Source organism: Hippoglossus stenolepis, chromosome 7, assembly GCF_022539355.2.
Source record: "Hippoglossus stenolepis isolate QCI-W04-F060 chromosome 7, HSTE1.2, whole genome shotgun sequence".
NCBI classification, from domain to species: Eukaryota; Metazoa; Chordata; class Actinopteri; order Pleuronectiformes; family Pleuronectidae; genus Hippoglossus; species Hippoglossus stenolepis.
This window is the reverse complement of record NC_061489.1, coordinates 18,668,448-18,683,702: the sequence shown is the minus strand read 5'-3', so window position 1 is coordinate 18,683,702 and position 15,255 is coordinate 18,668,448. Positions and strand designations below refer to the sequence as shown.

At 40.5% G+C, this 15,255-nt stretch overlaps 1 protein-coding gene across 5 annotated transcripts; it reads left to right on the top strand.

Moving 5' to 3' along the window:
* The first annotated feature begins 480 nt into the window (after positions 1-480).
* Positions 481-15,253, top strand: fhl1a (four and a half LIM domains 1a). 5 transcript variants are annotated; one of them, XM_035160731.2, is made up of 6 exons: positions 481-626; positions 10,151-10,332; positions 11,365-11,542; positions 13,178-13,347; positions 13,479-13,665; positions 14,523-15,253. In XM_035160731.2, the coding sequence occupies exons 2-6, from the start codon at positions 10,177-10,179 to the stop codon at positions 14,675-14,677; spliced, it is 846 nt and encodes a 281-aa protein (XP_035016622.1). In that variant the 5' UTR covers positions 481-626; positions 10,151-10,176; the 3' UTR covers positions 14,678-15,253. The 5 variants fall into 5 exon arrangements, with proteins under 5 accessions (XP_035016622.1, XP_035016624.1, XP_047196438.1 ...); XM_035160733.2 differs by having other exon boundaries at positions 568-622; positions 10,149-10,332; XM_047340482.1 differs by lacking the exon at positions 481-626 and adding an exon at positions 4,670-4,761.
* Positions 15,254-15,255: the final 2 nt, after the last annotated feature.

The window sequence follows — 15,255 nt, the reverse complement described above, 5'->3', positions numbered from 1 at the left end:
ATGACACACTTTATTTAAAAGCATCTGTGTTACATAACAGGACCACACTCTGGCCATTTAATCAAGGACTTGTGGCGGATTAACTTTTTCAATTTACAGGCTGCGAGTGTTTACTTTGGGTAAAGATTGAGTCATCTTGGTGTAATTCCTTCTTTTCATTACCAAAGAAGGAGAAAGATGAGGCCAATACAGAAGTGGGAGGAAATAACAATCCATATTTTTGTAAATACCTCAAATACAGGATTAAAGCCAGAAATTAAAGTAATAACTAAATAGGGGAACCCTCTGCAGATCTGCCCCCTACACAACAAGGTAGTTTTCCATTCCCTGGTGCTAAAAAAAGAAAAGAAAATCAATTTCATTTTCTTGCTGATCCCGTTTTGCTTCAGGGCCAATGAGAACTTTTGCTGCTAGATCTTGTAAATTCCTGGTTGAGGTCATTGTTTATGTGAGCGTATACAGAGGTTTGGCTCGTGTCGTCCCCCCCCCTTCCCTCCCCACTGCTCCCTCTGTCCTTTAAAGCTGCGATGCCTCCTCAGACTTCACCTCTCGGCCAAACGCGCAGGACGCACAGGGCGCACAGCTGCTGGGGAGAGAGACGCTTCATCTGAGAGAGAGAGAGAGAGGTGAGTCTGAACCACAGCGGGGTTTTATAACCTTTGTTCACCTCAGGTAGCGCGACAGCAGAAGTCAAACAGGAGGATGATATTTGGTTCACTTAAAAACCGTTATAGCAGATGCGTGATTGGCTGATGCGCTTTCCTTGGCACCGCGATGGCACGTTTTGGATCCATTTCTGTCTTCATCGCTAAATGTCCATCATACATGTCCTTGAACTTTGAAACTTTTTATTTCAGGGATAAACTTTGTCATTTACATGTTTTTCCTACTTGTACACCATCACATTCCAGAGGGAAATAGTAGTTTCACTTTCACATCTATAATTATTGCACATATTAGGAAGTACCAAACATTATAATGCATCAAACATAATGATAAAGTAATACAGGCCTAATATACAAATAAAAAAATCTACTATTTGAACGTAGAACTTTGTGGTACAACTACTTTTGTTTCCTATAACAAATATCAAACAATAGGATCCAAGTGAAGTGAATAAAATAAAACTTATCAATGTAATTTATCAAAGTGTAGGTCCATGCACCTGAAGGAGGCAGACACTGTGTCTCTAATATTTTATGTCACCCATGACCATAGCCCTGTAAGGATTAGACCTAATACTGAAACTTGAGATGAAGGGCTGGTGATTTGTTTAAAAAAAATTCATCGATATCAATAATTTATCACCATAAATTTCACGTGATTCTTTCTTTTAGGTTTAAAGATTGAAAAAAATCTCCTACACGATCAGAGAATGACAAACGATTGATAAACAGCAAAGTATTTTACAAATCTGAGGCAGATCAATTATGTGTTAAACCTCCTCAATGTGTTTGTCCAATGCATAAACAATATATCGACAAATATTGAACTTTTGTTATGTTGCTGTTGATGAAAACTACATTGCAATAATTATTGATTTAGTTTATTGGTTTTATCGCTCAGCCCTTAAGATGTAAAAAATGTGTCTGGTTCCACATCACTTGATGACTGTGCTACGCTGTTTACTTTACCTTAATATTTAAAAAAAGCCATCCCTCGGAAAGTCTAAATGTAAACCAAACAGTGTAATTCAATCCAACACAACAGGCCGTAATGGCTGCAGGCTGCAGCAGATCTGAAGTGTAGGGATATCATCGTCCTGCAGTGATGCTGGTGTCTGAAAAGCTCTGCACAAAAGTTGCCGTGTGAAACTGTAAAAACGCACGTCAGCTCATCGTTTCCTCCCTTCAGGTTTGGGCAGCTGCCAAACCAAACCCATGATGTCATTAAAGAGACCAGCAGATTACGGTCTGTTCCCTGGCACACTGGACCTCCTTGTGGCTCCATATGACTTCACCATGACTTCACCATCCTTTAGAACCCATAAAACATTTATAAGTTCACTGGGTCATAAATTAAACCCACATTCAACTTGAAAACACTGCTCTTTCTTTAGTGACTAACTTCTTTTTGCAGGCAGCACTTTATACATCTCTTTTTTAAAGACTATAATGTGCGTTTTAGAAGTCTTTTATTTTTTTTATATTCATGTAAAATCAGCACAAAAGTACTGTGTAAACCCAAGTCACAGATCATTCATTCATAAAGCCTGGTATTCATGTGATGTATAATTCATATCAATCCTCAGTGATGCTGTTGTATGTCTGAGCCTGTGAGGTCTCCTCTCCATCAGGCCACCACCAGCAGGATGTGTCTGCCACACTGAGGCCACTGGGAACTCTGGTGGCTGCAGTTTGTTCAGGCAGGGACACGCTTTTGTTGAGAAAAGAGTTTCAACATTTATTTTATTCCTGCAAATACATAGAGTAAAAGAGAGAGAGGGAGGAAAGAGAGTTGATGAAACACACTCACCAGCTCAACACTCCTAAATAGGCAATGCTGCTTATTTGTGTGTGTGTGTGTGGGCTGAGTGGAGTATAAGCGGAGGCAATATCCTCTGTTGTGGACGTCAAACTGCTGGTTGCTCCCCCTCAGCCAGAGGAAAGCCGCAGCTGAAAATCACACGATTACTTTGTGAATAAAAGAGGATGAAAGAGAGAAAGAAATGAGAGATGAGGAAGACGCAACAACCACAACAAGTACTGAGAGGGAAAGAGAGCTGGATGCTTTGTGTGAGAAAAGAAGTCTGTGTGCTCGTGATTTCATGCAGTTATGGAAGAAGATTCCAGATCCACAAGTGAAAGTACCATTACCTGCAGTGCAAATTTACTTAGTAGTAATAAGTACTAATCCTGCATTCAATTATTGCCCAGGTAAACATTTTAAAGTATCAGGAAGTAAAATGTATTTGGAGTTATTTCATTTTGCAGACTTTCTAATTCCTTTTTTTCTGTTCACATTATAAATTGTCCTTACTCCAGTAGGCATGGTGTCTTCTGTTATCAGCAAAAACTCAACTACAGGTCAAAGTATCAAAATATCAACTGAGCGAGTCAGTTTCAGCTGTCAATCATTTATATCATCTAAAACCCAATTAAAATCAAACTTAAGAACTATACCTGAAATGACAGAACCGTTATCTGGGATAAATGTATTTAACGTGTACTTTGACTGGTTAGTTTTGTCAGTGCCCTGTCTGCTAACATGGAGGAGAAGGGGCTTATGACTTATGCTGCAGCTCAACCATCAGGGGGCAATCAAGATGATTTGGCTAGACTTTTTAGGAAGTTGTCATGCTGTCTGTCTTTATATACAGTCTATGGATTTACATATAAAGTAATCATGCAAAGTAACTGTAACAAACTAAAATCATCAGAAAACTGTAAGAGAGTAAAACTGTAACTGTCAGATGATTGTCAGGGAGTAATTTAGCACAATATTTCCTTTTATGAAGTAGTAAACTATTAACATGAATGAGAATAAAAGTAAAATCCATTGTGAAGTACCTCAAATGTGTAGTTAGAGTAACTGAGTAAATAAAAATAAAAAAACAAGCAGTTGCATTCGATGGTAAAATTGTCCAAGCTCAGTCTAACAGAGAAAGAAATAAAAAAGTACACAGTTATGTAACTGACTGTTAAGTGTTGTCTGTTGGCCCCATGACATGAGGATAAAAGCAGTGAGATAAAAATTATGCATTTCATTTATAAAATAAAAAAAATATCATTTCTACTGTATGTACAAACAGAAAACTTAACTTGGTATCACACTGACTCTGAGAGTGATGCAAGTGTTGAGATAAAACCTGACGTGAACTGTGCATGAAGGATTTATGTTTTATGATGGTTTACGTGTGTCTCACTGAGATATTCAGCCCAGAGTCAGGCCCACAAATGGATTTCTTCTACCCTGTAACATATTGCTCAGTGTTGGGAGGCTCGGGTCATGTGAGAGCTGAAGTGCTGCAGGCTTAAAGTGAGGGCTTTATCTCAGAGTGCTTGTGTGTGTGTCTCTCTCTGTGTGTGTGTGTGTGTGTGTGTGTGTGTGTGTGTGTGTGTGTGTGTGTGTGTGTGTGTGTTAGCAACACTCCTGTCCAAGTCATATCCTCTGGACAGGAGTGTTACTGTTCTGATAGAGGTCCCGTTGTGGTCTTTTGTCTTCACATGTTTGACCTCAGTGTGTCTGGGTCGTGCAGCTACACCCTGATTTCCTCAGCTGCTCACTGCACTTGTGTTTGTGTTGTAACACAACTCTGTGCGTGTTGACAAAATGACACAGTGTGTCTTGTTGCTGTGTTTTTCTGTGTTTGTGTGTGTGTGAGTGTGTGTGTGTGTGTGTGTGTGTGTGTGTGTGTGTGTGTGTGTGTGTGTGTGTGTGTGTGTGTTGTGTTTCTCGTACTGCGTAAAGACCATTTTGAGCATCAACCTTATAGAGTGTTAAGACTTGGCTCTAGGGTCAGGGTTAGAATTAGGTTTAGATTAGGGTTAGGGTTAGGTATTTAGTTTTATGTGTGTGTGTGTGTGTGTGTGTGTGTGTGTGTGTGTGTGTGTGTGTGTGTGTGTGTGTGTGTGTGTGTTTGCATGGTGAGTCATTGTTCCCCTGACAGTGATGGTGTGGCTCAGTCTGTCATTGCTCTGTCTGCCCACTAACTAGATTTGGAGGCTGACAGAGACACATGGACGTCCAGGTGCGAGAGGTCGCTCAGACACACACCCAAACAGTGACAGGACGGTGCCTGCTTGTTCCACTCGTTCTGAGGTGTGTTTCTCTCTTGTTCAGGAAGTACAGGTCTGATATCCTGTTTCTCTGTGCTGCCAAAACTGTAGAGACAGAGAGAGATGACCGGCTTGGAGCCAAGAAGCAACACCTACCAAACAATTCGTGGCATTTCATGATAGGGTGAGATTCAAAAGCACAAGCAGTATGAAAGAGAGAGAGAGAGTATGAGTGGCAACGAGGGCCTTTTATAGCATTTATACCCTTTTTCCACATCACCAGAAACATAATCAGCCCAGATTCTCTTTGTTTGTTGTTTTAGATGATCTGGAGTTATTTTTGTTCTGTTATGAGCGACGCTCCGCAGACAGCAGGTGGAGAGGTCGGCACCACAATTCTGGTTAATGGACTGTCACTGTAATAAGATCACCACATGAGACTGTTAATAAGCAGCACAGTGTGAGGACACATGTAGTTTATATTAGAGAATCAAAATCAATAAGTGGAGCAGAGAAGCAAACGTGTCCAACAGGTTAAAATGCTGATAACTTTTGTTTCGACAAGTGTTGGGTACAGGAAGTGGTCCGGAAAACATGAAATATGCAAGATTACACAAGTGTTTCTTGATTTTATCATTTCACCTCTGGACGTTTGTCGGAGTTCATATGAAACACAAAACAGGAAATCTTCTACATTTCCTCTTTAAACTCAACACTTGATATTTGGCTGATACGAGGAAGTGAGGGTTAAACATGTTGGACACGAACATAAAAACGAAGATAAAGGAAATATCAGATGATAAAACTGAGTAGAAAACTACCATATGTTCTACTACATGAAACTGAAGGGGTGGAGGTATTCAGTTATCTACAGCTTATCCTTTTAGGGTCCTGAGGGTTGCTTGTGCCAATCCCAGCTGACACTGGGCGAAAAGCGGGGTACACCCTGGACAATCGACAATGTATCACAGGGCCAACATAACCATTTACACTCACAATCACATATATTTTGAGCCTCAAATTAACCTAACCCCAATCTGCACAGCTTGGATCTGTGGGAAGAGTCCACATAGACACAAGGAGAACATGCAAACTCCACACAGAAAATTCCCAGCCAAACTGGGATTCGAACCGGAAACCTTCTTTGGTTGCAATGAAATCCTACACACTGCGCTGTTAAAGGAGAATTTGAAGATATTTCCCGATGTAACACAGAGCCGTTCATCTGTTGTAGAGGGCTTTCTGTGGGCCGGGAGTCATGGCGCCTTCCTGCACATTAATTAGTCTTTGTGGGTTCAGTGTAATTGGGTGACAGATGATAAAAGGGGACAGATGTAATGTTGTGTTCCAGTGTGATGGACCAAATTAAATCTGTAACTACAACCAGATGCCTTTAAATTAGTGAGCACTTACACAGTCTCACTCGCTGTATTGATTCATATTGTGTATAAAATATGAAGATGGTTATTTGGGCTCTAACTGAGGTCAGTGAGTTTATCTAAACAGCTGATTTATTTCCTGTCTTTCGAGGCTCCTGGTCTCATTTCTACATTCCTGTATTTGCACTCACACTAAAGACCAAAATCAGTCAGAGTAAACAAGAGACTCATTTGCTGAACTGCAGGAGAGATAATGATAATGATGGTGTGCTCTGTAATATTTAACCCAATTTGAATCACTACAATCAACATTATATTAACTATGAATCAGATGACTGTGTGTTTAGTATCAGTCACAGTGACACACGCTGTTATCATTTGACTCTGCAAAGAGCCAGACCCACAAACATGTGGTGCTCCAGGTAAGGTGTAGTCTTGATGTGAACCCAAAGTGAACCATGTGGTTAATGGTGAACATCGGCCCAAATAGCACAAAACAAGGTCGGGCCACCTTTGGCACCTGTGGTTGATATACGGTATTGTTATGGACCAGATATGTCAAACAGGAGCAGACTCCCCGAGTGCCGTCATTCTGTGTATGTGGTCCGGATGAGAGTGTGGGCCAAATCTTTCCCCGCTAGCTTCACCACATCCACTTAAACGGTGACGATAGGTAAATGAAATGTTCGTAATTTGTTTCTGCTGCAACCAAAGTGGCCTAAACACATGTTATTACAGTTTTAATAACATATTAAAATACCTGTGCTTTTAAGGGAGGATTTTAAAGCTCCAGAGTTCCCATTATGACCCTGTAAACTGCCCAGTTTAATAAGAGTGCATAGTATTCAGCTGTTCACCATAAACCTGCAGAAAATTAGCCTAAAAATAGCCCAGTTGTTGTATCTCAGAAGAGAATTGTCCTTAAGAGACAGATTGTGTTTTTCACTCGGTCTTTTTGCGTTTCCTTCAGGAATGCACTAGATGTTTCCTGCTTCTAAAATAATCTTCTCTGGCTGACTTTATAGTTCAGGTTTTCCCTTTATGTGAGACATGTGATGGTTGTAAATATGTAAGCACACACAGGTATGAAGAAGAGGATACTTACACAACCCTCTACAACACTTTGTCTCTCCTCAGCTCAGTCAGTAACATCCCGCTGCTCCTCCTGTGACTCATCCCTTTGTCTTATGATGTTAAATGATCCAACTTGTCATATGTACATGTTCCGAACACCGACAGAGCTTTTGATGTCGGGGCAGTGGGAGTATCTGTTATCCTTAATCGCTGTGTTTCATTTTTTGACCTGTGATGTTACAGCAGTGGAATCCATCCTCCATCACCTAATCTATCCCCTCAGCATCCCTCTCATCCCCTCTGATCTTCATACCCTAAAAAGGGCCGGAGGGGCCAGAGGGGCCGAAGGTTGGATTTGGACGTGGGGCCAAGGGGTGTGTTTGTGTGTGTCACAGAGGGGTATATACAGCCCCCCATAACTAACTGAGATGCATGGTCTGAGGGTGTGACCTCCTGTGGATGCTACTGTCTTCTCCTGTCCTTGTGTCGTCTGTCTCTTCTTCTTCTTTTCCTCCTGACGGGAAGCAAACATGACTTTCTACAAGCACACAGGTAAAAATAAGGAAAGATGGTGACGGCACAGGATGCTAGTAAAGTTATCGAGTGCACTTCTTGTAATCAGGTGCAAAATCTAAAATCTGTGTACCTACTAAATTCTCTTAAATTTAAGCCAAGTTCGTAAAAGGATGCTTAACGTTTGACCATTGCCTAGTAAAAACAATGTATCTCCACATTTTTCACATTTTAAAAGCTAAGAAAATAATTTTTCGGGCCGTATGTCCCACAGCTTTTAAAAGGTTCATTTAGCTTAAGGAGCAGTTTATTAATGTACTGCTAAAGATTTATGTTTCATACTTTTTTTTAAATTAGCAGGAAAACTAAACCACATCATGATATTTATCAAATTATTATTTTTTAAATGAACACATGAATTAGAGGAGTGTTTAGTTTTAAGTAAAAGTATTAAACCAAAAAGTTATTTTAAGCTTTTTACTGAGTTTAAATGATAATATAAAATGATATAAATATATGATAGATAGATATATGATGATGATGATATAAAATAACCAAATGATTTCTTGTCTTATAATGTTTAAAATAGCTTTTAAATCTGTGTTTCGACCTCTCTTCCATTTTTCATGTCTTGCCGCATGTTTTGAGACAGAACTGCCTGTTCCAGGTTTCACATTGTGCTTTTAAAAAAAGTTTTGCTGTAATTAATATTTTTTTTTTCTCCATAGCACCATGATAACTAGATGTGATTATGTAAAAAATGTCCTGATTTTGCAGGAGACCGTCTTTCAACAGAACCTGCTGTTGTTTTTCAAAGCGTCAGAGAACAGAAAGTTTCTAAACTGTGCCTGTAGATTTGGACTGATACGCTCTCTGGCTTGTCCTGACTTTGATCCACTCTTATCATGTTTCTGACTCACCTCTCAATCTGGTCTCACTCTGACCTTTCTGACTCATCCCTGAAGGGACAACGGTGGAACGCCGCTCTCGCTCCGCAACCGAGCGTCGGTACATACCAGGCCTGCTTGACAGGCGGCAGCTGTCACGCTGCTTGTGACAAAAGATTAAAGTACCACACACATCTCAACTGGAGCCACAATAGCTGCTTAGTTTCAGTAGTCATCACTCTGCATCCCCCTCCATTTGTGCCCCCTGGAAGGTCAGTGGACTTTAGAGGGTCCAAGTCTAAAATAGCTCTCTGCTTATAGGAATCAAGTACTGCAAAGCTGATTTGAGGAGATTGACTGGGTTGGGCTGGCCAGGTTTTGCCTGTTTCACTGCCACTAATGGGCGAGCGGACTTGGGGTGTGTCAGGGGCTCAGTCTTTATCCCTGCTGCACAGCTGCACATATATATTCTCCTCTCATCTATCAGTCCACACACACCAGGGGCACATACCACACATAGGGAAGCTCATATCTATCACACGGCTGTGGAGCACATCCCACTTAAATAGCCCCAGTCCCCTTTTGTAAATATTTTCCTTGTTCCTATGGTTACGAGGACAAAATGCCATTCCACCAATTGTTTCCCTCCATCACTCCTGTTGTCCCGACCGGATTTAAATCGATATCAGTCGCACTGAATAAATCACTTTCGCTGAGGTTCACCCGCTGTTCATCTGCTCCGCCTGACATCCTGTGACAGAGGATTTAAAGTGATGTAGATAAAGTTTAATGTGTCCACACGCTCCACCCTGTGCACAGTTGTTCCAGGAAACTACTCAGTCTGCTCCCAGCAGAGACCAGCTGTGATGGAGAGGCAGGAATGTTGATGAATGAAAGAGCGAAAAAAAGCAACTCAGTTTACAATGCTTACACCGAGGACCCAATAAACTGACCTGGCCTAAAGAGAGCGTGTGGGCCGGACTGAGCGAGGGAGGTCTCTCAGGTGGTGAGGGAGGGGGAGTTGGAAGGGAATAAGCCAGACAGTCTAAAAATATGCACTCAGTTTTCCAGGGAGAACTTGATAAAAAAGTCTGGTGGCCAGAAAATACGCAGACGACTGTGGGCTGCTCTTTGATATACTTCATCACTGTGGTATGCTGCTGCTGGAGCTGCACCTCCCTGTGACTCTACAGGAAAACACAAAATATAATCAAATTCCTGCATAATACTGTTGTTTTGCATTGTAAGATATAAAGTTTAGTTACAGCCTTGGGCATAATTGCCTGTTCACCAAACAACAGCCACAAATATATGGGATTTGTGCTGATTTAAATTAGCTTTTTGCTCCTAATTCCTTACATTTTTTTCTGCATTGCAAAGCACTTTGAATTCACATTGTTTTCAGCGTTCCACTGCATAATTAGAATACATTCATCATTGTTGTTGTGTGGGACCTTGAAGCTCTGACTTGCTTCGTTCACTTGTTGTAAAAAGAGGCGACACTGCCCCCATCTGGCGTCTGATGGAAACTCACCAGTGATGGAGTCCAAGTGTGTGACGGTGTCCTGTGTCTCCACAGCTCCCAGGAGTTACCTCAGCTCCACCATGACCGACCGCTTCGACTGCTACTACTGCCGTGACAACCTCCACGGGAAGAAGTACGTGAAGAAGGACGAGAAGCACGTGTGCCCCAAGTGCTTCGACAAGCTCTGTGCCAACACCTGTGCAGAGTGCAAGCGCCCCATCGGTGCTGATGCTAAGGTGTGTGAGGTGTCGAGAAAAGATAGATGAGCGACACAGGAACCGGCCGAAGCATCTGAAAAAATATATTAATGAAAATTACAGAAGAAGTCACTGATAAATACAAACAAAATGATAAAATATCATGTTATATATTAATTTAAACGGCACTTTTCACAGTTAGTAGTCGCAAAGTGCTTTACAGGATGGTACAAATTTTAAATCAGAAATGCACAGGTTCGCACAAAGAGCAAAAACAGAAAACACACACACACACTGGAAAACATAGAAACTATAATTTCTGAGAAGAGTATGAAGATGAAGCAGTTGATTGAAATTCAGTCCCTATTTACTGTATCATTTACCTGTGGTTTACCACAAGAAACACTAATATGTTGTTAAGATAAACAACAAGAGAATAAGTGTGTGTGTGTGTGTGTGGTCCAGGTATTACTGGTGTTGTGGGGACCCTGGTAAAATACTACATTATTGGGACAAAAAGCAAGTCCCCACAATGTAAAGCATTAGATTTAACAGTGAAAACATGTTTTAAGGTTAAGGATTAGGCTACGGTTAAAAATAAATTTACGTTCAAGTTTAAGATTAAGGTTAAGGATAAGATTAAGGATAAGATTAAGAAAGGGTAAGGTAAGGGTTATGCAAGTAACGGCTGAGGCTAGAGTAAGTCAATGTAATGTCCTCCGAGGTCATGGGGGAATGAGTATGTGTGTGTGTGTGTGTGTGTTTGTGTGTGATCAGTCAGTCTTTAACAGTTACACAAATTGTCCGTCCTCCAGCGGTAGCCTGTTTACAGATGTGTACAAAAATATAAATACCCATATTACTTCTACAAATGGGGCTTAAATACAATACTTTCCATCACATTTCCAGCATCTAACTCTCCTCTAAATCCTTCCTGGCTCACTCACTGCACTGTAACATGAGCCTGAGTTCACATGACGAGCAAACAAACCCCACTTTAATTAATTGGGTCTGCATGAGGATTCAGTCGAGGGCACCTCTGCTCACCCTGCTCTTACCCTCTGCATTCAGGAGCTGCACCACAAGAACCGCTACTGGCACGAGGACTGTTTCCGCTGTGCCAAGTGCTACAAGCCGCTGGCCAGCGAGCAGTTCAACGCACGGGATGATGGCAAGATCATGTGTGGCAAGTGTAGCTCCCGGGAGGATGGTAACCGGTGCCAGGGCTGCTACAAGGTGGTCATGCCAGGTGGGTGTGCTCACTGTCACACTTTATTCTTAATGCCCCTAACTCATTGTCTCCACTGGTTTATTACCTGACATGAGCACACAACCTTCTGCTGAAGTTTGAGCAGTTTGGAGATTTCTGTATTTGTTTTCATAATTTGAACTGTCAGGGCTCAGCTGGGTAAAATCTTACTTCCCATCTTATTTCAATAACAATACGTTTTTGTTAAATAGTTTCAACTAAATGTGATAAAAATGCAGTTGCGATAAAACAGATTAGCTGAGTTTTATAGCAGGATTTTATTAATAAATAACATGACAACATTTGAAACCACTATAAGGGGCTTTAAAGCGATACTATGTGACTTTTACTGAGCAACAGCGCCCTCTGCAGCCACACATGGTGACTAGTTCTTTTCATGTAGAGAAAAAACAAAGCCTGTCAATCTCTAGACTGCAGAGTCCCACTCACTGAGCTGAAACACAACTGAATGATGCATTTTACCCATGATCCCCGGCTTCCCCAACCAGAAGAGCCACAAATCCACCAAACTGTGCTTAGAATTCTTCATATTTCAAAGTTTACTCGCAGAATACTGTAGAAAAACTGGGTTTTAAAGGATTTTTGAGTCTTTTTGAATGATCTACAGTTCAGCATTACTTTTGAACCTCAGATCACACTTCTCACAGGAGATCGCACCCACTCTAGTTAGAAAGAACAGGAACAGACGTTCAGGGTGAGAAATGGGGTTGAAAGTGTCACCATTGTCTCTATTCCAAGTCAGTGAACCATCAAACTCACTTCAGGGCTTCAGCTATGACGAGTTTTTAAGTTTTCTACATCCATATATAATGTTTCTGACAACACAACACTATTTTTCCCACACCTGCCCTCTTTGCCTGGTATTGTTCTGCTCTATATAAAACACAGTGTAACTGAATCTCGTGCTACACAAAGGTTATTATTACAGTTGCCCTCGAGCTCCGAGGATATTCAACCAGTCAGTATCTGTTTCAAATGACCTACTGGTGGGTCACTCATTATAAAATAATAATGTGACTATACAAACTTTGTTTAGACCTTTATTTTACATTCTAGTTAAGATCTCAAAGCTTCCAAAGATACAGATTAAATCAGCAATAAATCAGCATTTGTTGTAAAGGTGCATAATAAAAATATAGTGTCATGTTTGATTATTACATAATATAGAGCACAGGTAAAAAACATATAGGAAGCTGGATTAAGTATAAAATCATTATTAAATAATGATTCATGGAGAAGAGGTGATATTAAATACATTTGTACTTCTCCTCACTCCTTTTTGAATATGTAGATTAAATCATAAAGCGTTTACATTTCTTTTACCTCATCAGTTTGTAAATAATAGTTTTTCTATTTTTTCCACTTGTTTGTATAATTTCTCTCTTATTTATTTAAATGTTCGAAATAATAAAAGAAAAGAAGAAAATGAAATGAAAATCATAAAGCTTCAATAAAATAGATGGAACAAGCTTGAACACAATATATATTGTTGAACAGTGAAGAATTGAATTATTCTAAAATATACTAAAACACTACCAATGAATTAAAAAAAGAGTGTGGAGATATGAAAATTCTCCTGACATTAAGCTCAAATGGTTTTTATTCTGTTTCCAGGATCCCAGAACGTGGAGTACAAGAAAAAGGTGTGGCATGAGGAATGCTTCACCTGCTTCGACTGCAAGCAGCCAATCCGCACACAGAGTTTCCTGACCAAGGGCGACGACATCTACTGCGCCCCCTGCCATGACAAGAAGTTTGCCAAGAAATGCTTCCACTGCAAGCAGGTACAAGCTCTGATGGCATCATTGTGTGTGTTTTATTGTTGTGAAGTCACCGTATACTGTTCTTTTTACAACAGAATAAATGTCCGGCCGTGTTGTGTTTGAGCTCATGATCAAGATGTCTCCTTCTTTAGCCCATCACCTCTGGGGGGATCAGCTACCAGGACCAGCCCTGGCACTCCGACTGCTTCGTGTGCCGCACCTGCCGCAAATCTCTGGCAGGAATCCGCTTCACCTCCCACGAGAACAGCGTCTACTGCGTGGACTGCTACAAGACCGACGTGGCCAAGAAGTGCCACGGCTGCAAGACCCCCATCACAGGTCAGCAGAGATGAATGAGAAAACAGTGGTGCAGCTATTTTCTAGTGTGTTTTCCTCTTCTCGCTGTATGATTATAAAGACCTCTGACACATTATGATCTAATAATCTGGACTGACTCATGATGCAGTGTAGCCATATTTTGGAGGATGAGCTGCATCTTCCACAGATGATACAGTACATCATCAAACAGCTTCAGTGTCTCACAGCAGAAAAAAATAGATCTAGTATTGTTTTATTTATGAGTCTGTAATTTTGAATAATTTCCTTACAAGAGAAACACTGTTGAATTAATAATCAGCTGTGCACAGCACAAATGTGAATTTTTTCACAAGAGGCAAGCTTTCAATTCAGCACACAGAGAAAAGTTTCTGAGGATTTTAAGTGATTATTTCTCATTCTTATTTTTTTGTCTTATTAATTATTCTTTGAATACATAATTATTTCAAGCTTGAGTTTCAAGTTTTATTTGTTCAGAAGAAAATGTCGGCTCATCAATGCAATAAGAGCATCAGCCATAGAGAATATAGAGTAAGAGAGAGGAAATTCTAAATAAAGTAAATTTAAATAAAGAGCACAATATAAAAACATCAAATACAAATCAGGATGAAAACTCAGAGAAACCTAGGAATTGTTTATGTATGTAACAGACAGATTAAGTGATGTTAAGCAAACATCTTGAGTTTCATAACACCTAAGTCCACAGGACTGTACACACAGTAAAATTCAAACTTAATGCAAATGAAGCATGCACATTTGCTTTGAGTACAGATCAGTGTGTGCTGACAGTTTGGACATTGCTTTCTAAACGAAATATGACCAGCCGCGTTCTGACGGGTTTCTTCCTCTGATCTCTGCAGGATTCGGCCACGGCACCAACGTGGTGAATTACGAGGGCTACTCTTGGCACGACTACTGCTTCAACTGCAAGAGGTGCAGCCTGTCTCTGGCCAATAAGCGCTTCGTCATCAGCGGGGATCACATCCACTGCCCCGACTGTGCCAAGAAGCTGTGAGCTGTGAGCTGCACCGTCAGCTGTGCAGAATATCACGGTTTTAACAAGTGGGATTACAACAGAACTGACAGTTTAGACTTTCAGTTTGCAACAGAACAAGTCTTCTCATAAAATTTAGATTCGCAGCAAGAAACTTTAGTGAAGCATCTTCTTCTGAAGTGGACAGTTTAGGGGTTATTTCAACTCAATATGCACTATAGCTTGAATCATTTATCGACATATACATACAGTAACTGCAGCTTGTATTAGGGACAGGGTGTTGGATACTAACATGGAAACAGTGTAACATTAGTCTAATCTAATCCAGGATTCTGTGCATCTTTATGAGACGAGAAGCCTTTTCAGTGCCTTACTGGAATCTAGAATAAACTGCTGCTCATACACACCAGCTTTGATTATTAATCTGTTACGTCTCTTGACGCCTGGATGGGTTTTTTTGCATTTGAAATGATGTTTAGAGTGAATTTAAATCACACATTAGGTTTTTGAGGTTGATGCTGAAATATAAACTGCTCGTGTATTCAAGACTTTGAGTGTAAACAAGAATAAAAATAAATAAATATAAAACATGGAAAATG

Bases quoted from the DNA above. Each gene is read 5' to 3' on its own strand.
- fhl1a (XM_035160730.2), top strand. From the start codon at position 7,702: ATGACTTTCTACAAGCACACAG. The intron at 7,724-10,150 runs GTAAAAATAAGG...GTGTCTCCACAG, and splicing joins GACTTTCTACAAGCACACAG to CTCCCAGGAGTTACCTCAGC. The intron at 10,333-11,364 runs GTGTGTGAGGTG...CTCTGCATTCAG, and splicing joins CCATCGGTGCTGATGCTAAG to GAGCTGCACCACAAGAACCG.